Consider the following 25,572-nt stretch of genomic DNA (forward strand, 5'->3'; position numbering starts at 1 on the left):
CTCCGTGCCATTCTTAATAGTATTCTACTCTTCTACCTTTACGAATGTATATTCTTAATGACCTGGAAGACCAGGTTCAAATTTAGAATTCCTGGACTCCTGGAATTTATGCACTTGAATGAGGTGGTGAGGGGAGTGCAGGGCCTGGCCCCACTGTTGGCCATTGCCCACGTGTCTTCTTCTCCCATTTCTGTCGTACACCACTAGGTATCTGTGGACACAGGGCCTCAGATGTCTACATGTTAGGCCACCTCCCCAAAACACAGCTACTGCTTAGCTACTTCTAGGGATGCCCAGACCCTGCCCTAGAGAGGATGAGGGAATTCTGGGGTTACAGTACCCAGAACCTGATTCTGGAGGAGGGGAAAAAGCACCAGGTGGGCATGTCCCCTAGACCCTGTGGACTTTTCACCCTGTGGGGAAGAGTGTGGCCAGAGGGGGACAGAGGAAGTCCCCTAAAGTACGGAGCCCAGGTATAAGGGCAGTCCTGCCTGTATATTCTCTCTCCTCTTCCCTCATGAGTGCAGGGACTGTCTTGCTCATGGCTATATCCTCAGCACCGGGCCTTGTACCTGGCACATAAAAGTCACATCATCAATATTTGTTTAATGGAAAGTACACTGGCCTAGCATGAGAAAAACTGGGTTCCAGTCCCAGCTCTGCTGGAAACAGTTCGTCAAACCTTTTTTAGCCATTATACAGATGAAAGCCCTGAGGTTCAAAGAGGTTAAGTGAGCCGCCCGAGGTCACAAAGGTAGAAGAGGTAAGGTTGGATTTGGTCTCCTGGCTCTTTCTTCACCATCTGGCCTCCTCTCTCGTCCTCCTTTTTTTGTTTTTATGCCTCTGTGCAAGGGCAGAAGCCAGGGGCAGAGGCAGGGCCCTTCCCGCCTCCGCCGCCTCCTCCTCCTCTCCCTTCCATTCCTGCGCGTTCTCGTCCAGTCCTCCTCCCTCCCGGCCTTCGCAGCCGGCTCCCCTCCCCTCGGCTCCCCCACCCCCGCCTCCCGCCCCCGCCTCCCGAAGCCCCGCCCCTCCCTCCGGGCACGTCACGTGCCGCCCCAGCCCCCCGCGCCTGCGCACTGCTTATTTCCCGCTGTCAGGATGAGGAGGCGGAGGTCGGCGCTCGGGTCCGTCTCTGCCCGCGGCTGTGGCGGCGCCGGCGGCTCCAGCCTTAGCGGTTCCTCCCTGGGCGGCGGCGGTGGCGGCTCGGTCGACGCCTCCTCCGCCAGCTGAGGCCGCGGGAGACCCGGACGCCGCTCCGCTGCCCACCCCCGTCCCCCGAGGCCGGCTGCCCGGCCATGGCGCAGCCGGGCCCGGCTCCTCAGCCTGACGGTGAGGCGCCCACCATGGCAGGCGCGGCGGCGGGCGCGGCCTGCCCGGCGTCGGCGTCGGCGTCCGGGGGCATCTGCGGGCGGGCGGGCGCGCGCGGGCCGGGGGGGGGCTGCGGGGGGCGGAGGCGGGAGCGCGCGCGGGCGGCCGGCGTGGGGAGGGGGCGGAGGGAGGGCGCTCGCGGGGAGGCGACGTGGACCCGGCAGGAGCTGGCGAGCGTGGCGGGGCCGCTGGGGCCGACACGTGGGTGCTGCCTGTGGGGAGGCTGGAAATGAGGAACATGTGCCGGATTTGTTAATGGGGAGGAAAAAAACCTTGGCTTCATCGTTCCTGGTCTACGCCCCCTCCCCCACCCACGCTCCCGAGCGCTTTGCGCATCGTTCGGTGACACACGGTAGTTGGGGTCATTAAATAGATTTACTGGCGTTTCTTAAGGGGCCGTGTGGCTCAATGGTAAGCGTGCGGGCCTCGGCGTCTGAAAGCCCTGGGTCCTTCAGTAACCAGCCCTGGGCAGATTTCTCAGCCCCTGTGAACCTCAGTGTCCTTCATCATGAGAAGAGGTTCATTTCTGCCCCTAGAGCTTATCCGATCACGGCAGTGTGCGTGCATGGGAAGTGACAGGTGGTAGGGAGTACTGTGAATCACGAGGAGAGTGGTGGTTGAGAATGCTGAAGGCGAGAAATGTGTCTTCTCTTTCATTTATACACCTGCAAGGAAAAAGAGCCCCAAGGCGAGATAATGTGTCTTCCATTTCATTTATACACCTGCAAGGAAAAAGAGCCCCGTCCTAAAATAATCCCACTTGGTTGTCAGAGTCCTTCCTGACCTTCTGGGAACTGGACTAAGATTCGTTTCAGAAAGTGACCACATCATCACCCCAGCTTTTACCGGTGCAGTTGTGTTTGGAAAGAATGTGCTTAGTCTTGGGCAAGGTCCTGCTGAAACTAGTTGAAAAGGTACTTTCAGGTGTATTTCCATAATCAGCGTGTGTGTGTGCGCGCGCGCGCTTAAAATCTCTGAGTAGAATCTGTTGGAATACAGTGTTTGGTACGTAGTAGGTGCTTTAAAACTGTTGCCTTTTCCTAGGGATTGTCTCTTAACAAAACCTTCCCTGGAAACCTTACGCTTTGTGCTTGCCCATGGGGGAACTGGAAACAATGTTATCAGATTGTAAGGCTCTGGCTGCTCTCCGGGAAGTGTGCCCTTTTGCCTGTTGGCGTTTAATTTGGGTGTTGTGCCTAAGGGGAGATGTTTGTGTAAAAATTTGCTTGCTATTTCTGTCCCCAAAAGAAGAGGAGGGGGATGTTTCTGGTGGGCTATCAGAGAGTGGACACTGTTTAGAAGGCTCTGTTTTATTCTTACCTTTGGCATTTCGTGTCAGGGAAAAAACCTCTGCTTTTCCACAAACCCTCCTTTGTTACTGCAGACAGAGGCAGACTACAGAGAGGGCTCGGTGGCTTCTGGTTCTGATCTGGGCGGTAGGTATGCTTAGCTGGCTGCTGCCTTCCCTTGAGTTGCATGGAAACGAACGTCTAGGGCAGCTCAGGTAACAGTCTGGAATCACAATTCTCTGCCACTTTCAAGATGTGAAATGGTTTTCCTTGTAAATAGGCAGAAGTGACGAAGCACTTGAAAAAGGCTGGGAAAAGTTAGCTCTGGGGAATGTTGGAGTGTTCTCGTTTTTAGGTGCCGGTGAGTCAGTTCCTGCCCGTAGCGACCGTGTGTACAACAGAACGAAACGCTGCCTGGTCTTGTGCTTAGTGTTTGTGTATTCCTGATTTTTCAAGTCCTGTGACTCTAGGATAGAGATTTAGTTTGCTTAGATTGCAATTTTTATTTTCCTGCCTGGTCCTGTGCTTAGTGTTTGTGTTTTCCTGATTTTTCAAGTCCTGTGACTCTAGGATAGAGATTTAGTTTGCTTAGATTGCAATTTTTATTTTCAATTAATATAGTAAACAGGCAGTCACCATTACTGCTTAACAAAAGAATTTGATGTATTTGGATGCTTTGTGTTAGTGTCTCCTTAGACATTGATCTTGGGCATTTAATTTTTCTCCATAGGTGAACTCATGTAGACGACTTCTTAGCCTTTAGCTTTAAGCACACTTGTACTTCCTAGCCTTGCTGATTTTTTTTTTTTAACTACAGGTAGTCCCCGATTTACAGTGTATTCAGGATACCATGAACTGCACCTAGTACTTTTTTTTTTTTGGTACATTTTATCCTTTTAGTAATACGTACTACATACAGTGTTGCGGCATGTAATTTACCGATGTTATTATTCTCATGCCAGTCCCCAAAGACAAAAATCAAGTTTATAAAGATAGTGGTAATAAAAGGCAATAATAATGAAAACTAGAAAAATGAGGTATTCAACATTACTTCAGAACCGACTCTCTTGTTGGAACAGAACCCAATTATAATTCGGGGACTACTTGTATCCCACTTCTTTTGGTCAGACTGACGGTAGAAGGTTACTGCTTAGTCTTTGACTTAATCCTGCATTTATCCCATTTCAGAAGCAACTGTCTTTTATGTTGGTGTTGTTATCGTTTTTGACATAATATTTCTTTGTTTTTCATGGAGATATATTAGATTTAAAAAATAGCTTTGTGTATGTATTGACGAGATGAAATCATTTTCTTTTTATTGATTCCCGTTAATTCCGTATTTTGTAAATTTCTTGAAAGCTTATTTTGAGGGTGTATCTCAGTTTATTTGTGTAGAATAAAATAATTTTAATAAGCCAAACAAATTGCAGTTGATTAATTCATTTTTCCTTGAGAATTCAGACTAAATATAATGTAAAATTATTCAGATTTTAATATTTCAATCTAAATTATCTTGGAAGCATTTGCTCTGATTTTACTTAATTACTTTGGAATTTAAAAATGGGAAAAGTTTTTTATAATGTCTCCATTAAAAAAGTATGTACCTTAAGAAGTGAAAGTATGCCTTCCCCCAGCTCCCAGATGTAGCCACTATTAACAGTGTTCTGTCCCTTCTGACTTTTTTCTGTAGCTATGCAGACATGCTGTCTTTTACCCCTGAAATGGACTGGGTTGTACATATTGGTCTGCAGTTTGCCTATTTCACTTAATAAATGTTAGCTGTAATTACTATGTACTTAGTGAATGCTTATATGACCGTGTAATGTGCTATAAATGCTACGTGCATCATCTCAGGAAATCATCATAGCAGCGAGGTGGGCACTGTTACAATACTATTATTGTTCCTGTGTTACGGATGAAGAAACAGAAGCACAGGGAAGCTAAAGAACCCTGCTTAGAATTACAGGGCTAGTAAATGGGAGAGCTGGGATTCACATCCAGGCCAAGTGAGACTAGTCCCATGTGGCCTGTTTACTACGTCATGGACCACTTTCCAGGTAGTGTTATGGATCTCCCTTATTCCCTGTTAGAGTATTCCGTCACATGCTGTACCATGCATGATTTATTCACCTCTTTGTCTGTTGATGGACAAGCAGATTGCTTCCAGTTTTTCATGATTTTATAAGCAGTGCTATAATGAATTGGACACATTTTTTAGGTCCTTTTCCTTTTACTTCTGTAAGACTCCTCAATTAAAGGACAGGAGTTCTTAGCAGTTTAAATTTTAATAGCTATTGTTAGCTTACTCTTAACAACAACAAAAAAGTTCCCAATTTACATATCTGCTAATACTGTATGAGAGAGTGGATTTCCTCTACAATCTTACAAGCCCTGGATGATGTCAGTTGTTTTAAATTTGTATCTTCTGATAGATTAAGAAGCAGTATTCTTCACTTAACAAATACTTGAGTATTTATTTTCTGCCAAGCTCTATGCTAAGCTCTGGGAAATAGAGCAATGACCAAAACCAGACACAGTCCCTGTTTCTAGGTACTAAATCAGATTGCCATTAATTAGATAATTTCACAGGCAAGTATAAAACGATTTATTTATTCAACAAATATGAGTGCCTAGAACTTGTCAGGCACAGTTTTGGGTATTTGGAGTACATCAGTGAACAATACAGGTAATAAATAACCCTCCCCTAGTGTGGGAGAAATAGATACTAAGCAACAAACATAAGCAAAGGACGTGGATTGTTAGGCGATAAGTGCTATGGAATAAAAAGTGGAGCAGAGGAAGGGGATGGGGGAGGTTAGTAGCCTCATTGAGACGATGACATTTGAACAGAGACTTGCAGGAGATAGAAGAGGTAGCCATGAGGATATCTGGAGGATGCGTATTCCCAGACAGAGGGACCAGTTTTTGCAAATGTCTTAAGGGAGGGAGTGTGTCTGGCATGTTTGAGGAAAGGCATGGAGGTCAGTGTGGCTGGCAGGAAGTTATGGAGAGGGAGAGTAGTAGGGTATGAGAACAGAGAGGTAATGGGGTAGGGGGCAGATTTTGTAGGACCCTAGATGCACTTGAGCCCTGGTCGCTCAGTGGTTAAGAGCTCGGCTGCTGACCCAAAGGTCACCAGTTGAATCCACCAGCCGCCCCATGGAAACCCTGTGGGGCAGCTCTGCTCTGCCCTGTAGGGTTGCTATGAGTCGGAATTGACTCGATGGCAATGGATTTGGTTTGGTTAGAAGCATTGTAAGGATTGGCTTTACTATGGGGAACTGTTGGAAAGGTTTTGAGCAGAGGAGTGATCTGATCTGAATTATGTTTCAAAAAACCACTCCAGTCACTGGGTTGGCAAAAAGGGAGGCAACTACTTAGGTGGCTGTTGCACTAAGCCAGGAAGAAGATGATGATGGTGCTTGGACCAGGGTCTGTCAGGAAGGTTCTATTTTGAAGGTATGACCAACAGGATTTGCTGATGGATTGAATATGGGATATGAGGGAGAGAGAGAGAGAGGTGTCAAGGGTGACGCAAAGGTTTTTGGCCTGAGCAACTGAAGGCACACTGTTCTGTGAATACCTGTAATCGAGGGGTTTGACTAATTTAGGAAGGTCAGGAAAGGCTTCTGAGGAAGAGGTCCTGGAGCTGAGATCTGATGAATGAGCAGAAGTCCCTTTCTCGGAAGAAGCAGAATGAGTAAGAGAACTAAATAAAGATCAGGGAGCCTGGAGTAGAGAAAATGAGGAAGAAGTAGGTATGGGCTAGCCTGAGTAGTCTTTATCCTTAGGGCTGAGGGACACCGTTGACCAATTTTAAGCAGGTAGGTAATACGATGGCTTTTCAATTTGCGCTTTCCTGATCAAGCATCTTTTCATTTATTGACCACCTTTATTTCCTTTGTTAATGGGATGTTTATATCTGTTGCCCATTTTTTTCTATTAGGGTGTCTTTTTCTCATAATTTATAAGAGTTTTTTTTTTTTTAAATAAATTATGGCTCTTAGCTCTTTGGTATGTATTGTAAATTTTTGACTCCCAATTGGTCACATATCCTTTTTTTTTTTTTTTTTTTGCTGTACAGAAATCTTGAAATTTTTATGTAACTCTGACCTTTTTTTTTCATTTATGGTTTGTAGATTTCTTGTCTTGCTCAGGAATACCTCCCCAAACAGCATGTTTATTAAAAAAAAAGTTTCATTTTCTATACTTCTTAGTTTTCTCTTTTAGTTTAACACTTTAATCCATCTGGAGTTTATTTACTTTAAAATTTAAACAGGGACAGTTTAATATAAAGAAATATTAACTATAACAGATTGCTTGTTAAAGGTAAAAGAAGGCCCTAAAATTACAGGAGTAGCACGGATAAGGAGCAGACACTACCTGTGGGGCTGAGGCAGAGGCACCCAAGGAAGGAACAAACCTGGAAGAGACCGCTACTAAATCTGAGATTCAGACCTTGTTGAGAGGGTACAACTGTGACACCCTCTGAACAGGAGAGTGCTAGTTGAGGGGCCGTGTTGGCAGAACTTGCTGGGAATTTGCCTTCAGTATTACTGGGAGAAGCTGCCCACATCTGGAATTTATTTTGATGTGACATAGTGATCTAACTTTATTTTTCTTCCAAATGAATGGCCAGTTGTCTTAACACCATTTGTTAAATAATTCATGTGTTTGGTTTGTTAATTATACTTTCATAAACCTCCCAATCATTAAACTTGGAGAGAAAACTGATCCAAGTACAAAAGACCTGCAAAAGCCCTCCAAAATCCCTCCAAAATCTTATTCTGATGTCCTAACACACAGTAGCCCAGAAATTGTGTGATATCCTTTAATTTTTGTCTTAACCTGAATGCCTGTGGACAAAAAACTGCCTTTGAACCTTAAAAGCTCTAATTCCTGAAATACCCGGACTGTATTGTACACAAGGTTTTTATCCAGTGAAATTTGATATGCTCTTCTTGTGTAATCATTAAGTTGAGTTTAGTCTTCATAGCAGTGTTTAGTAAACATTTTTTTTATTTTTGTGTAGTTCGGTTGTGCCAGGTAATGTGAGGGAATATAGAAATGAATGCAATGTAGCTCAGCTTTCAAGAATTTTATGATCTAGTGGGGGCCTGGGCCTTAGGCACACTGATGGGAACTGAGAAGGTGCCTGGTGATAGAAGATAGGTACAGTCAGTGCACTTGTATCAATCACAGAGGGAGCGATTACTATAAGTGAAAGAACAGAAAGAGCTATGAAGGAATCATAGACTGAAATAATATCAGGGTTTGAAGGGACCTTTGCTTAGTTTTCCCATCACATACCTGAATCTCTTCCAAGTGGTGGCCTGATTTCTGTTTGAATACCTCTGGAGAGAAGGAACTTACTGTCTCCTAGTATCAACTAGTTCTGATGTTTTGTTTTTCCTTTAATTAAGCTGAAACCTGCCCCATCATAATTTTAGTTCATTAGGGCCACAGAGAGTGAATTCCAAGCCTTCTTCTACATGGCAGTTCTTCAGAAATTTGAAAATAATGTTTATGTCCTTCCTAAATATTCTATTTTTTCTATGGGTTTTCATCACATAGTTTTAAATCTACTTAATATTCTTTTGATTCTCTTTGAGGCGGATTCCAGTTGTTAATGACTTTTAGGGTGGTACCTGATGTTCCCTAGATGTGTTTAACCAATAGAGTGTTGATATAGAGTCACGTAGCTGAAAGGAATCCAAGAGACTACTTATCTTCCCTTATTTACGGATCAGGAAACTAGGGACTAGAGAGGTTAAAATGACGTGTGTTGTCGCAGAGCCAACACTGGAGTTTAGGAGTAGAGTGGGACTGCCCTCTCTTTCCTGGTTACTGCTTCTGTTTATGTAGAAGGAGCTTTCTCTAGAAGCCTCATTATGATACTGTCTGAAAAGAATCATAGTATTGATATAGCTCAATTACAGTTGATTAGAATGTACAAGACTTTCTTGGCAATAATTTCTTCCTTTTAACAAAGAATACTTTTTCTTTAGTACTTTCATTCTTCAAGTAAGTATTTATTGCTTTTGCTTATTGGATGAAGGGCATTGTGTTGAGGATATTACAGCAAAATAGAAATGCTTCTTACCTTTGGGAGTTTAACATCTGCTGGTGAACATAGACGAACTCCATGAGGAAAGAGCAGTTTGTCTGACTGATGATTGTATCCCTGGTACAATACCCGTCATAGAATAAATGTGACAGCAGGTGTGGAATTCAAATGACAATATGCAGTTATAATAATGTGGAAGCTCTTCTCCATTTACAACATTTTGACAACATATCACTGAGGGAGTTAACATAAGGACCCTTCGCGGCCCCCCACCCATGCAACCCAAGTTATATTGGAGAAACGGACATTTCAGCAGAGGCTTGAGAATTGTGTAGAATTTTTGAAAGATGGAAGTGGTGCCTTGGAGAAGGATGTTAGAGGGAGAATCTTTGTAGGGTAGTGTCTTAGTTAGCTAGTGCTGCTGTAACAGAAATACCACAAATGGATGGCTTTAACAAAGGTCAATTTATTCTCTCACAGTGTAGTAGGCTAAAAGTCCAAATTCAAGGTGTCAGCTCCAGTGGAAGGCTTTCTTTCTGTTGGTTCTGGAGGAAGGTCTTTGTCATCAATCTTCCCCTGAACTAGGAGCTTCTCTGCGCAGGCGCCTCAGGTCCAAAGGACAGGCTCTGCTCCTGGTGTTGCTCTCTTGATGGTATGAGGTCCCCCACTTTGTGCTCACTTCCCTTTCCTTTTATCTCTTGTAAGATAAAAGGTGGTACAGGCCACACTCTGGGGAAAGCCCTTTACATTGGATCAGGGATGTGACCTGAGTAAGGGTGTTATGTCCCACCCTAATTCTCTGTAACATAATCTAATCTTGGCAAAGTACAGGGTCAGTGGAAAAGAGGAGGACCCTCAAGGAGGTGGATTGACATAGTGGCTGCAACAGTGAGCTCAAGCATAACAAGGATTGTAAAGTTGTAGATTGTAGGATTGTAAGGATGATGTAGGAGGATGAGGATGGGGGCAGTGTTTCGTTCTGTTGTGCGTAGGGCCACTATGAGTTGGAGCCGACTCCATGGCACCTAACAACAAAAACAGCAATCTTGCCTCTTAACCACAGGCAGGGATTAGGATTTACAACACACAGGAAAATTGTATCAATCACAGAATGGACAACCACACAGGACTGGGAATCATGGCCTGAACAAGTTGATACCTATTTTGGGGGGAATGCAATTCAGTCCATGACAGGTGGGAATGGAGCCTGTGCAGTGTGAGGTGAGGTATGTGAATAACCTGGTGTTGCGGAGACATGGATCCTACTTAGAGATAGGTTTGAAAAAGGAGGTTAAACCTGGTTGGTGGAAAGCCTTGATGCCAGCTAAGGAGTTTGAATTTTTCTATTTGATCCATAAGCCTAGGAGTTTTGATATCGTGATAAGGGACTTTTTTAGATGATGCGACTAGGCCTATGTGTTTTGATAGAGCAATAGTGTGTTCCGAACGGTGCTAAAGCAAGTTTGCTGTGGAAGTTATATAGAGGGTTGATTGGCCATGAGGCATGTTAAGGAGACTGATGAGGCTATTTTGTGGTGTAGGAGAGAGGTGGCGGGGTTATGACCTGTGTGAATGGACATAGAGAGGAAGGAGATGATAGGCATGAGAAATATTGCAGTGGTAAAAGTGTCAGTTTGCTGAGCATTTGTTTTGGATCTGTTATCGGGGAGAGATTGGAAGAAAGTTCCGAGAATATAGGTATTTGCAACCTAGGCGACGTAGTTACCTAGCGCTAGCGCTGCCTTAACAAAAAATACCACAAGTGGTGGCTTTGAATCAGTTGCTGTGGAGTGTGTTCCAACTCACAGTGACCCTGTGGGACAGAGTTCAACTGTCATAGGGTTTCCAAGGCTGTAATCTCTATGGAAGCAGACTGTCACATCTTTCTCCGTGTGTAGTGACTGGTGAGTTCGAACTGCTGACCTTTTGGTTAGCAGCTTACTGCTTAACCACTGCGCCACCAGGGCTCCTTTCGGTGGTTTTAAAGAATAGGAGTTTATGGAAGGTAGGAGTTCAAATTCAGGGGCTAGGCTAGCTCTCTCTGTAGGCTTTAGGAGATGATTCTTGTCTCTTTCAGCTTCTGTGGCTCCAGGCATCTCTTGACCTTCCTTGGCTGCCTGTTTTCCCACATGTCTCTGTGTCTGGCTCTTTTTTATAATATATCACTCACTCAGAAAGAATTTAAGCCTAGGACCCACCCTACTGATTTCATTAGCATAACAAAAGAAAACCCTTGTTTCCAAACAGGGTCATAGTCATAGGTACAGGGTTAGTACCTCAACATAACTTTTTGGGGAATACAATTCAATCCGTAACATTAGGCAACCAGTGGGAAGGCAGATGTAGTAGTAGCAATGGCGAATGTTGATCCTGGAGTACTGGTGGGAAAGACATGTAGAAATACCTAGTAGGTAGCTGGAAATAATAGGCCTGGAGCTCAGGGGAGATACCAATCAAGGGTGTAGATGTACTTTTGGGAGCCAAGTGCTTAGAAATAATCCAGAATGAACACGCTGCGCAGGGAGAAAAGTATAGGCTATGAGGAAGGCCTGGTGATCTACTTCCAGAAAATCAGCCATTGAAAACCTTTTGGAGCACAGTTCTGCTCCGACACACATGGGGTCCTCATTAGTTAAAATGGACTGGACAACTGATTTGGTTTAGTTTTTACGAGGAAGGCCACAGATAAAACAGATGGGTTGGGTGAGGAAGGGAAAACCAGTGAACCTTACAAAGAAGAGGAGGCAGATTAATGTTAGAAGTCAGAGGAAGAGAAAGTTTGAAGGAGGAAGGGGTGGTTACCAGTGCTAAATGCTACAGAGAAGTCAGATAGAGACAGGTGGTCATTCGTATCAGGGATGACCACTTCAGGGCCTCTTAAGAGAAGAATTGCTATGAGGAGGAAGTAAGTAGGTAAAGGTAGCATATCCAGACTAAATTTTAACATTTTGGTGATACACGTAGAAGTGGGACAGTCACTTGAGGGGGATATAGGGTTGAAGTATGTGTGTATTTTAAGAATTGAAGAGATTTAATACTTGTAGATGCTGGAGCTCAGGGGAGATATCAAGAGTGTAAATGTACTTTTGGGAGCCAAGTGCTTAGAAATAATCCAGAAGGAACACGCTGCACGGGGAGAAAAGTATAGGCTGTGAGGAAGGCCTGGTGATCTACTTCCAAAAAATCAGCCATTGAAAACAGTTTGGAGCACAGTTCTACTCCGACACACATGGGGTCCTCATTAGTTAGAATGGACTGGGAGCAAACCATAACGTGAGTTTTCATTCCCTTGGATAAGGTTATTAAAAATCAAGACAAACTTGGTATTTACCATTTACTACCAAATTGATATCTATCTTCTCTAAACTGCTGGTACATTTGTTGTCTGTATGTATAAACTACTGCTGCTCCCCCACCCTCCAGTCTAGACCTTATCTTCCCAGCATTGTGTCTGCCTGAAACTATTGCTGTCTTTTTATCGTGAACCTAGCGGGGCTTTGTAGAGAGTAACAGAAGGGACCTTAACAGTTTACATTCATCTCTCTAGTAAAAGTTTGTTCTGCGTTTATTCCTAGCAGATGGAAATCCAGTCTCTTTAGAACACGTCTACTTTTTGTGGTAGCTATAAATAGTAGAAAATTCTGTTGGGCAGAAATTATTTCTCCACAACTTCTGCATCTTGATTCCGACCTCATGCACAAATCAGGCTTAGGCTACTTTCTCTTCCACGTGAAAGGTCTTTGGGTATTTAAAGAGCTTTCATCTGCATTGGCAGTTCCTCATAGGAGAGCTCTGTATCCTCACCATCCTTTGCGGCCACCTCTCGGCCCAGCCAGATGTTCTCATAACAGGTAGGTTGCCAGTACACTTCTTAAAGTGATGTACCTAAAATTGTTTAAAATACCCCAGATACAGAATCTGTGTGATTTGTGCCAAGAACAGTGAAAACATTCTTTCTTTTCGTCACGACCCTACACTCTCTCTTTAATGTAAGCTAACGTAACCTCAAGGAGCCCTGGTGGTGCAGTGGTTAAGTGCTTGGCTGCTAACTGAAGGTTTGAGCAATTCGAACCCACTCGGCCACTCCAGGGAAAAAAGACCTGGTGATCTGCTCCTGTAAAGATTTCAGCCTAGGAAACCCTGCAGGGTTGCTATGAGTTGGAATTGACTCAATGGGACATGACAACAACATTGTCCCAACTTGTGTTTTAATCCGCTGTATCATGTTAGATGATAACAAAAATAGCAACTGTGATTTTTTGAGAAGCTATATGCCTTGCACTGTGCTATGTATTGTTCTCAATTATTTTTTCGATTGAGAGTTAAAAAAAAAATTTCTCAAGTATTTTTGCCTCAAAAATAATAAATGCTTACAGTAAAAGAATTTATAAGCATATACTATAGAAAGGAAAAGTTTCTATAAGCTAATAAATCTCACTCTGCAGGGATAACACTGTTAGTGGCCTGGTATGTATTTTTCCATTCTTAAAAATGTGTATTATGACAGTTTAAAAGTGGAATCATGCTACATCTACTGTTCTCAAGCTTCCTTAAACTTTACTTTGGCATAGATCATTATGCCATCATTTTTGAAATGATCGTTCATATTCCGTTGCACAATATGGATGTCCTGTAATTTTAAGCACCTCCCCCCATAATGGATATTTCTGCCATTACAATAATGCCACAGCAAACACCTTTGTACTTACCTTTGCACACTCACGTGAGTGTTTTGGTGGGATAAATCCCTTGAACTGGAATTGCTGAGTCAAAGGAAGTACACATTTACAGATTTTAATCGGAGGTGCTGGTTTCTCTTTCAAAAAAGATAGGACAGTTTACAGGCCCACCACCAGGGTATGAGAGGGCTGATGGCGCAGTGGTTAAGTGCTTGGCTGCAAACTGGTATTACAGTCTTGGGAACCCTATGGGGCAGTTCTGCTCTGTCCTTTATGGTCACTAGGACTTGGAATTGACTCGATGGCAGTGGGTTTTGGGTTATAACCCCTTAATTTAACAAATTAAATTCTTTCTATACCGGGAAGTTGACCTTCGTCACATGTGTAGCAAGTATAGCAAACTTTTTCCCCAGTTCGTTGTTTTCTAACTTTGAGATGTTTTCACATATGGCGGGATTTTAATTTTTCTGTGATTTGATGGTCAGTTTTTCCTCTATGGCTTCAAGGTTTATGTTCTCTTCTAGTATTTGCTTTTAAATATTTGACCACTCCAGAATTTATTTTAATTTAAGGAATGAAGTAGGAATCCAGCTTTTATTATTTATTTTCAGATGTTTTTGGGCCATGTAGTAATTAATCCAGTTTTGATTTTGAAATGCCAGCTTTTATCATGTGCTAACTTTCGAGGAATACTCGAGTTCATTTCTGGGCTGTATTTTGCTCAGTAGATTTATCTGTTCTGTGTCAGTATCACAAAGTTTCCATTCCTGTACCTTTCTACTTTCTAATGTTTTGCTATTTTGTAGAATCAGGCATTCTTCATTTTCTAGTATTTTCTTTGGCTATTCTTACGTATTTACTCATTCAGATAAAATTTAGAATGAGCACATTAAGTTTGCCCACCATGCTCCTCTCTCTGCCAAAATTTTTAAAAATAAATCTTGCGTTTATAAACTAAGGAGAATGTATCTTTAACAAATATCTTTATAGTTAAAGAACCCGGTGACACTTTAAATGCGTTAATTGTGTTATTCAGTCCTCTAAATTCTTGAAGAGTGAATTATTATTCCTATTTCACAGTTGAGGAAATGAAAACTCAGAGAGGTTTAGTAACTTGCCCAGGATCCAGGTTCTCATTACTGCCTTCATTCTACAAATTGTCTCTTAGGTCTGTTTTAGTTTGGTAAACTCTTAGGTCATTAAAAAAAAAAAAAGGGCAAAAGTAAAACAAAGCCCCACGTTTCTTTTTTGATGATAAAGTACAGAGGAAGTATAAAGAAAACTGGATTTACCCATAATTCTATCCTTTAGAGTAATTCATCATTTGGATGTATTTCTAGTCACTTTTTGTACCTCCCCCCCCAAAATATTGTACCTGTGGTTTTGTATTCTATTTTAATTATGTGAATATTAACCAGTGTTATAAGTTCTCTTTCAGAGAACAGCAGTTTTAAAATGTAATTTATTGTATAAATGTATCATAGCTTAATCATCTTTCTATTGCCAGTTTTGATTATTTACAAATTTTCTTATTAATAAATAATTCTACAGGGAACATCTCTGGACATTAACCTTTGATCTTATCTTTGATTATTTCCTAGAAAGAGATGTCTGGATCACAGAGCATGAGGGTTTGATGTATATTGCCAAGTTGCTTTCCAGAAAGCTACTTCCACTTTGCATTCTCACCGTTACTACGCATGTCTGCTGTCAGTCTCATCTCTCCCATCTCAGCTTTAAGTATAGACTTAAAATTTTCAGTGCCAGTAGAACAGACGGAAATGGTTATCTTATTGGTGTTTTAAGTTGCATTTTTAGTGCGTTTACCTTGTAAAAAATATATTGATGATTTGTTTTCTTCCATTGTTCATTGCCTGTTCATGTTCTTGTAATTTTCTTATTAATTTATAATTGTTTATTTCATAGATATCGATCTTTGGCTTTTATTTGTTACAGCCATTTTCCAAGTTTGTTCTTTGCCTTCTTGATGATTTTCGGTAGAGAGAAATCTATTACTTTGTTTGGTCAAACTTACTGATCTTTTTGTATATTTCTTCTAATACTTTGACACGTTCAGAGACCTATTCTATCTTAAAATCAGTTTGATACCCATTCATACTTTGTTTTGTGTTAAATTTTTTTTTTCTAGTTAGCCAGTTTTCTCAATATCATTGGATTCTTATTTCACTATGAACTGTCAAGTTAGGTCTTCTACATTTTATACTTAATTTTCTTTCTACAAACAATTATTTTATAATTCTAGATAAAATTTATACTGCATACCTATTGCAAACAATTTAGAAAATGCAGAAAAACAGAAGGAAATCATGACCACTCAAAGACAATTCACACTAAACTTTTACTGTGTTATTTTTCCAGAATTTTCATATATATATATAAAATATGTGGGAAAATGCAGTTAAAATTATAATATTTTATAACATGTGTTCCCTCCCAGACACACAAACACACTCAGATGAAGATAGATCCATGATATGTTACTAAATTACCAGTTGCCATCCAGTCACTTCCAACTCATGGCAACTCTGTGTGTGTCAGAGTAGAAACTGCTCGGCAGGATTTTCAGCTGCTGGTTTTTTGGAAGTAGATAGCCATGCCCTTCTTCTGAGGTGCCTTTGGGTGGGTTTGAACTGCCAGCCTTTCGGTTAGCGCCCAAGTGCATTAACATTTATACTACCCAGGGACTCTGTGTTATTAAATAATAAACGTCATTGTTAAAGGTTGCGTAGTAATTTGGTGTGTGAATATGCCATAATAGTGTTGATTAATCCCCTGTGGGCAAATATTTTGAAGTTTTTCATTTTTCTCTATTACGAACAGCACTGTAGTAACTCCCATGATACATATCTCTATCTGTCCAATTACTTTCCTAGACTAAAGTGCTATTAGTTGTTTCAAAAGTTATATATATTTAAATTTCGATATATTCTTTTGTATAAATTAGAAATACTTCTGTCTGAGAGCAAGTAGTAATCCGTCCCTTAGTGGTTTCAACAAGTAAAGGGTTCATTTTTTCTTGTATAACAAGTTCAGAAGTCAGGCAGTTTAGGGCTGGTTCAGCTGCTCAGGGATGTCAGATTCAGGTTCCTTCTGTTTTCTACTTTCCTTCTCTGTGAGCCTGTTTGTTCAAGTTTTTATTATTATTCCTTGCTGATTCAGTTCTAATTACCTTTGGGGATAATTTATTCCTTTAAATATTTAGTATTTTCTTAGTTCCATTTTTTGAAGTCTCTACTTAATGTACGTGGGACAGCCTTACAGTGAATATTTTTTCTCATAGCTATCTTCTCTTTGTGTTAACTTTTTTCTTTTTTTTTGTAGTTCACTGAGATTATCTCAGGTTTTTTCAGTGAGTTTTGATGTGTTAATAAAATGTAGCACATTACTAGATTTTTTAATATTAGATACTTTGTGTATCTTGGGTAAACTCTGTTGTGATAGATTGTTCTCATAGCATGCAGCTAGATTTGATTTGCTATTTTTTTATTTAAAAATTTTGCAAGTATGATCTTAAATGAGTAGGCCTATAGTTTTCTACTTCGGTACTACCTTTGGTTTTGGTATGTTAATTATGCTAACCTGGTAAAATGAATTGGGAAACAGTCTATCTCTTACTATGCTGAAGACAATTTAAATACCTTAAACCAAAACCAAACCACTGCCTTGGAGCAGATTCCAACTCGTAGTGACCCTATAGGACAGAGTAGAATTGTCCCACAGGGTTTCCAAGGAGTGGCTGGTGGATTTAGAACCACTGACCTTTTGGTTAGCAGCTGAGTTATTAACCACTGGGCCACCAGGGCCCTTTAAATAGCATAAAATTTATTCCCTGTAGATTTGATAGAATTTGTTGTGTTTCCTTTCACGTTTCATCTTGAAACTTACATATTTCTTATTGTTAGACATTGGCTTATTTCTAATGTTTTGGAACTTTAACAGATGCTGTAGTCAATATTCTTGATCTTAACACATATCCATGATTATTTCCTTAGGATAAATTCCTGGCAGTGAAATTGCTTGGTTCAAGAGTATACAAAATTTTGAGGCTTTTGCTATTCATTGCCATATGTTGCTGGGTGCCGTCGACTTGATTTTGACTCACGACAACCCCATGTGACAGAGGGGAACTGCCCCAAGGGGTTTTCTTGGCAGTAATCTTTCCGGGAGCAGATCACCAGGTCTTTCTCCTGTGGAGCTGCTGGGTGGGTTCGAACCACCAATCTTTTGGTTTGCAGCTGAGTGCTTAATCATTGCACGGTCATTTAAGAGTGCAGCAATTCGTGCTTCTTCCAGCAATGGGTGAGCATGCCAACACTGGGTACCCACCCGTAGTGGATCTTTATCTTTAAAAAAAAAAAAAAAACCCTCAAAGAGGTTAGCTAATTTTGGTGAGGAAGAAGTCCTGTCGTGATTTGCATTTGTTTGATAGCTGTTGAGAATGAATACTTTCATGTGTTAATTGGCATTAGTAGTTCTTTTGCAAATTATCTGTATTCTTCAGCCATTAAAAGTTGTTTCCCTTTATTGATCATTAAGAGCTTTTTCTATGACATTAATCTTTTTTAAAAAGAAATTTTCTTGTCATATATTTGAATTAGTTTGGCAAAGTGATCAAAGGAGAACAAGTTACGAGAATTGGGCGGGGGAGGCGATTAACGTGGGCATTGCTGCACTCCATCACCTGGTTTGACTGTACAGTTGATAGAAACAAGTTAGGCACTCATGGACTGTGTTTACTCCTTCAGAAGACCTATGAAGATTGTCCAGAAGACACTTGGGGATAAAGCCTGTTCTCTTTATTGCCATAACCAGAGTATTTCTTGTTGGTAATATGAAAGTGAAAGCCTTTTTATTTAACCATTATTGAGTGTCCCAGTTGAATTTGGAACAAGAAATCAAATTTATTTTTTATGCACTTTCTTCCCCCATTTTTTTTTTTTAAAAAAAAGCTTTTTTAAACTTTTACTGAAAAACCCGTGAATATTTTAGCTGCAAAGTTTGCATAGTTTTAATAGGATGGCTGTGTTCACCCTGCATTTTTTCCATATTTAAATTTAAGAGGTCAAGAGTATTCAAAGGGACCTAAGCAGATGCTCGATGAGCATTTAGGAGAGCTGTTGTAGAGGTTTAGGAATGAGAGGGAGGTTTGCACCAGATAAATCTCAGAATTTTTGGAGTAGAAGGGACTCTATGCATCTTCTAGTCTGTCATTCTATATCAGAGGTTCTCAGCCCTGTCACTGTGAACAGGTTTCTCAGCCTTGGCACTTTTGACATTTTGGACCAAGTAATTGTTGTGGAGGGCTATCCTGCGTATTGTAGGATATGGGGCAGCATCTTCAGTTTCTACGCACTAGATGCCAACAGGCTTCGCCACCCCCAGTTGTGACACTCAGAACGTTTCCAGGCATTGCCAAATGTCCAAATGTCCGCTGGGGTGCAGAGTCGCCCCCAGTTGAAAACCACTGGTTTATAACAGAATCCTTCGTAATACCTTTTTACCATGGACTGCCAGAAGAACAAACAAATCTGTCTTGGAAGAAGTATAGGCAGAATGCTCCTTAGAAGTGAAGATGGCAAGACTTCATTTTACGTACTTTGGATGTGTTATCAGGAGGGACCAGCTCCTGGAGAAGGACATCATGCTTGGTGAAGTAAAGGGTCAGCGAAAAAGAGGAAGACCCTGAACGAGATGGATTGACACAGAGGCTGCAACAATGGGCTCAAACAATGATTGTGAGGGTGGCGCAGGACTGGGCAGTGTTTTGTTCTGTTGTGCGTAGGGTTGCTATGAGTCAGAACTGACTCGACACCATCTAACAACAACCATTCTAATATAAAATTATACACATGACTGAAAAAGAAAAAAACAAAGAACAGCCTAATGCCATTATTGTAAAGGAAAATGACTTACAATCAAATAACCTGTATTTCAACATGTAAGTGAACAGCCTGACTACATAAAAGACAAAAACGCCTCCTAGGAGGTAGTGTTAACACCTGTTATATCTCCTGCTCCTGTGTTGCATAATGTCCTATAAAAAAAAAATATAGGCTTCCAAAAACTCAAAAACTCACTGCCGTCGAGTTCTGACTCATAGCGACCCTATAGGACAGAGTAGAATTGCCCTGTAGAGTTTCCAAGGAGCGCCTGGTGGATTCGAACTGCTGACCTTTTGGTTAGCAGCCGTAGCACTTAACCACTATGCTTAAACGCCTACAATTGCAGGAAATTGGTGTAGTCTTTGGAGCCAGGCCGGCTGGTCAGTGTTTGAATCTGGCTCTGCCACCTAAAAGATGTCTAACAATAGATAGGCTACTTAATCTCTTGGAGGCTATTTCCTCCTCTGTAACTGGGGATTATAATGCCTACTTTATGGCTTGTTTTGAAGATTTAACCCTTTCGCGCTCTGCTGTACATACAACAACCATGAAATTTTTCAGCCTCGGAGGTTTATTGGGAAGCTGCCATACCACTGACGGTATGTGTTGCCAAAAGGCAGGGGCCTTTATAACTGTTTGAAACCAAAGAAACGGGTGTGTGACGCAGATTACTGTTTTCAGAGGGTATTGTACGAGTTGTCTGAATTTTTGTTAGGAAAAATAGAAATTTGGGGAAAATTTTTATTTGTGACACGTATGTACCAGTAGACTCTGATGGGGACTCTGGGGTATAATTAGTGGTACTTCATATGGAGCGCTAAACACTTAGGGTAGGTTTGTGGAAGGGGGCAAGAAAAAAAAATCCATACCACCTACCAAAAATTCATACATACTCGATGATTCAGAATGCTTCCATTAATGAAAACACATGGTATCCACAAAAAATTTAAAGCAGAAAATGATTGGGCCATCAAAGGGTTAATAAGCCAGTGTATAAAATAGCTTGTCTGATACTCCATGGGGAGCTATATATGAATTATTTAATCCTTACTAACATCCTAATGGGTCGTACTATTGTTGTCCTTAGCTGCCATCAAGTTGGCCCCCTACTTGTGGTGTGTCCATGAACAGTGGGATTGGATAGTTGTGATCCATAGAGTTTTCGTTGCCTATTTTTTGGAAGTGGATTGCCAGGACTTTCTTCCTGGTCCATCTTAGTCTGGAAACACTGCTGAAACCTGTCCAGCATCACAGCAACATGCAGCCTTTAGTGACAGATGAGTGGTGGCTGTGCTCGAGGTGTGTTGGCTGAGAATGAAACCTGTGTCTCCCATATGAAAGATGAGACTTCTGCCACTGAACCACCATTGCCCTCCCTTAGTTCTTTTATTAGCCCTGTTTTTACAGATGGGGTAAAGGAATCAGCTTATAAGTGGTAGAGCTGGGACTCAGAGCTGTCTAATTCCGGAGCTTGTGCTCTCAGCTAGTATGCTGCACTGCGTCCCATATGGTAGCTGACAAATAAAAAAACACATTGCTGTTGAGTCAGTTCCGACTCATAGTGACCCTATAGGACAGAGTAGAACTGCTTCATAGGGTTAGCTGACAAATAGGAGATCTTAATTTTTAGCTCCAGTTTTTACCCATTTCATTTTTTTGTAGCTTTAAATGTGATCCATCCCCCAGTCCCCAAATATTAACATCAGCACTCTCTGTAACTTTTTACCTGTTGGTTCTCGTGTTCCCTTCTGGAGACATAAAATGAATCTTCATCTGCATACAGGTAGGAAAGCTGTTTATCAAATTTCTCACCCTTTTCTGTATATGACCTTGATATTTCTGACAAGCTCATAAATAATACATCCAATTTTCCTTGTAAATAAAATATAACCTTTGTGTTTTTATTATTTATTTATAAAGAACTTTTCTGATAAGTAACCCCTGATACAGATTTTGTAGCTTTAGTGTAGCCTTTCTGTAACACAAGTGCAGGGAGATAAGGCATTACATCTACATTTTAGATTTTCTGTGTTATATGTACACATAAGATGGCGTGGTGGTTAAGTGCCACGGCTGCAGACCAGAAAGCCAGCAGTTCAAATCCACCAGATGCTCCTTGGAAACTCTATGGGGCAGTTCTACTCTGTCATATAGGGTCACTATGAGTCAGAATCGACTCGACAGTACACATAAGGAACTTGATTTGTTTTATGGTATAATCAAACCTATGGTATTATGAGGTATTTGTGTTGCCTTTTTTCTGTGTAAATGATAAAAATCTTCAAAATATTCTAAATTACCCTTTAATATTAAAGGAATTGGTACCAACCAGATATAAGTAAGTTTTTTATTCGTAGTTCTTCATTGTGAATTGTATATGTGAATATGTATAGTACCTCATTATCAGGGATGTAGAAGAATGATGTTATGGGTCCGTTATTTTTCAGCTAATTTAGATGTAAGCCCTCAGGCACAGAAGTGATAAAACTTCTTAAAAAAATTTTAACCTGAGGTTCATTTGGTTTTATTTTTAAAATATTTTTATGTGGAGCTTAAAAAAAAAAAACAAAACTTTTTGTTTTTTTGAGATAATCATAGGTTCATATGCAGTTGTAAGAAATAATACAAAGAATTTCTCTAGACCTTTGCCCCGTTTTCCCAGGGGTAACTTCTTGCATAACCAGAGTTCAGTATCATAGTCAGGAAGTTGACATTATACGATCTACTAATCTTATTCAGATTTTACTAGTTTTAAGTGCACTCATTGTGTGTGCTTATGTGTGTTTTCTGTGTGATTTTATCATATATGTAGATTCATGTGGTCACCACCACAATCCAGTTACAGAACAGTTCTATCACAAGGGTCCCTCATATTACATTTTATAGTCACAGCCACCCTCCCCGAAGCCTCTTGAAACCGTTAATGTGTTTTCTGGGTCATTTTTCCAAGGAGCCCTGGTTCATTTCAGTGGGAAATGGTATTTAGAGACCACAGTCCGCATGTTAGGAGTGTGATGTGTGGTTCCCCCTCACCCTTTTTATTTACGGTGGTGAAAACATACACACCAAAACACCTGCCAACACAGCTTCTACATTTAGGATTCCACGACATTGGTTACCTTTTTCATGTTGTGTCGCCATTATCGTTGTCCTCCCCCAAATATTCCAGCACTATTAACATAAACTCAGTACTCCCCCTCAAACACAGACTCCTCTTTTTCCCTTCCTTCGCACTCCTGGTAACCATTTAATAAATTTTGGTTTCTATATATTTGCTTATATATTTGGAAACCCTGGTGGCGTAGTGGTTAAGTGCCATGGCTGCCAACCAAAGGGTCGGCGGTTCGAATCCACCAGGCGCTCCTTGGAAACTCTATGGGGCAGTTCTGCTTGGTCCTATAGGGTAGCTATGACTTGGAATCGACTTGATGGCACTGGGTTTTTGGGTTGCATATTTGCTTATTTTATATAAGTGAGATCATACAATATTTGTCCTTTTATGACTGACTTTATTTCACAGATCATAGTAATTTCAAGGTTCATCCATGTTGTGGCATGCATCAGAACTTTGTCTTCACAGCTGCATAATATTCCATTCATATATACTACCTTTTCTTATACAATATTTGTCCTTTTGCCTCTGACTAATTTCACTCAGCATAATGCCTTCCAGGTTCCTCCATGTCATGAAATGTTTTGCAGATTCATCACTGTTCTTTATCGATGCGTAGTATTCCATTGTGTGAATATACCACAATTTATTTACCCATTCATCCATTGATGGACACCTTGGTTGCTTCCAGCTTTTTGCTATTGTAAACAGAGCTGCAATAAACAGGGGTGTGCATATATCTGTTTGTGTGAAGGCTCTTATTTCTCTAGGGTATATTCCGAGGAGTGGGATTTCTGGGTTGCATGGTAGTTCTATATACTACCTTTCCTTAATCCATTCATCTGTCGATGGACACTTCTATTGTTGCCAACTTTTACTCTCCCACTGACAGTGGATGAGGGTCCCAGTTTCTCCACAACTTTGCAAACACTTGTTTTCTGTTTTTTGATCATTGCTATTCTAATGTGAGTGAGGTGATATATCAATTTGGTTTTGATTTATAGCTCCCTAATGGCTAATGGGAAATGCTGGTGGTGTAGTGGTTAAGTGCTATGGCTGCTAACCAAAGGGTTGGCAGTTCGAACCTGCCAGGCGCTCCTGGGAAACTCTATGGGGCAGTTCTACCTTATCTTGTAGGGTCGCTATGAGTTGGAATCGACTCAGTGGCACTGGGTTTTGGTTTTGGAATGGTTAATGAGAGCCCTGGTGGCACACCGAAAGGTTGGTGGTTCAAACCCACCAGCTGCTCTGTGGGAGAAAGATGTGGCAGTCTGCTTCTGTAACTATTACAGCCTTGGAAACCCTATGGGGTAGTTCTGCTCTATCGTCAGTATGAGTTGAAATTGACTCGATGGCATGGGTTTGTTTGTTTTTGGAATGGCTGATGATGTTGAGCATCCTTTCGTGTGCTTGTTGGCCATTTCAATATCCTCTGTGGTGAAATACCTGTTCAAGTCCTTTGCCCATTTTTTGATTGGGTTGTTTGTCTTTTTGTTAAATTATAGAAGTTTTATATATATTTTTGATACTTTGCCGCTATCTGATATATGGTTCCTGAGAATTTTCTCCCAACCTGTAGGTTATCTTTTCACTTGACTGGTAAAGTCCTTTGATGTACATGGCATGTGTTTTTCATAGCAATTTTTCTAAATGACATATTACCCTGCCTCTTTAAGTGTGGGGTGCACTGGACATCATTTAGTCTTTTTTTTTTTTTTGGATTAGTCATTATTATGACTATGAGTTTTGGTACTGTGAGGTACAGAAAGCAATTTGGCCTTTGTTCTTGGTTCTTTCTAACTAGACCACGCCCGAGGCTAACCAGTAGGGGCTGACTAGATCTAGAGGACCACTGGATAGCCTAATGTTGACTAGCCTCAGGGAGTATGATATAACCTATCATTGCCTCCTGGGGAGGCTGATAAGAGCCCTGAACCCTAAGGCTCATATGGGCTTCATGGTTTGTGAGAACATGTGCTCTCGGGAGCGTAGCATACCCCCTTTGAACATGGCAGCTGTGCATTGGGAACCCTCTGAGACCTTGCTCTATATGTCTTTTTTGGTTATAATAAATTTGTAGGCGTGAGTATGGCATACTGTCTCTGTGAGTCATTCTAGCAAGCTTGCGGCTGGTATCTGCCTATTTGGCAATCTGAAAGAAGGTCCTTTTAACTTTTGAACTCTGATCCAGCTCTGGGTGGCTTAGTGTCAGAGAAATGCTACATGGGCAGCTGGTCTGAAGGAAGGTGTCTTTTTTAACTTAGGAGCTCTGACCCACCTCTGGGTGTCTAAGATCAGAGAGAGAGTGTTGTGTGAGTGGCTGGCAACAAGGATGGAGAAGTGGGACTAGATCCATCTCCACGTTTTGGGGATTGGGTTCATGTTGGTCCTTACTGCGTAGTTAGTAACAAAGGTGGAATTTGACCCCTTTGCCTCTTACTTAGTGTACATACTGAGCTGTAAGCTGGTGACTCCCCAGCGGTTTTTTGTTTTTTAAATAAAACGGTGCTATGAGTTTTTTTTTTTTTTAGTTGGAACTCTTACATTAAATGGTTCTAGATTCCATTCAATTCTAGTCATTGTTTTATTTTTGCTTCCTGCGACCTGGTCCGTTTTGCTGTCAGTATGTTTCTCACCTGCAGGACTTTTCAACTTGCTGTCAGCCCTCTTCTCTAAACTCTGCTTTTTCTGTATGCTTTGTTCTCTGATTGTATCCTAGGTCAAAACCAAGGGCTATTATGTGATACAATTGGGTCTTAGAGAATAACATTAAGTCAGATGGGAAAGGAATTCTACTTCTCAACTAAAGCATGCAAGTGCATGAGTTTTCCATTTCTATTTAGCTTGAAGACTTACAAGGGCTGTTAACACACACTACATATTGCTGGGCTCCACCCCCAGAGTTTCTGATTCAAGGTCTGGGATGGGTTCTGAGAATTTGCATTTCTAGCACCTTCTCAGGTGACGGTGATGCTGTAATTCCACAACACTTTGAGAATCTCTGATCTAGGCTAAACTTGAAGAAACACCTAAAAGCTGGCACAGACCTGGCTGCTGGTAGGAAACATCTCCCGTGAGGCTGTTGAACTTACAGAGCTACACTTTAATGCAGTTGCTACTGCTGCTCGCATCAATGCCACTTTTGATTCAGAAG

General features: G+C 41.2%; 1 protein-coding gene across 2 annotated transcripts in view; it reads left to right on the forward strand.

The window, feature by feature from the left end:
- Positions 1-1,092: 1,092 nt before the first annotated feature.
- Positions 1,093-25,572, forward strand: part of RABEP1 (rabaptin, RAB GTPase binding effector protein 1) — a 117,390-nt gene continuing 92,910 nt past the window's right edge. The window contains exon 1 of one of the 2 annotated variants that reach the window (XM_049861025.1): positions 1,093-1,329. In XM_049861025.1, coding sequence (XP_049716982.1) covers positions 1,296-1,329 — 34 coding nt within the window. In that variant the 5' untranslated portion in view covers positions 1,093-1,295. The remainder of the gene's footprint in view (positions 1,330-25,572) is intronic. The other variant, XM_049861026.1, reaches the window with a different exon arrangement.

The sequence above is a fragment of the Elephas maximus genome, chromosome 19 (assembly GCF_024166365.1).
Source record: "Elephas maximus indicus isolate mEleMax1 chromosome 19, mEleMax1 primary haplotype, whole genome shotgun sequence".
Classification (NCBI taxonomy): Eukaryota; Metazoa; Chordata; class Mammalia; order Proboscidea; family Elephantidae; genus Elephas; species Elephas maximus.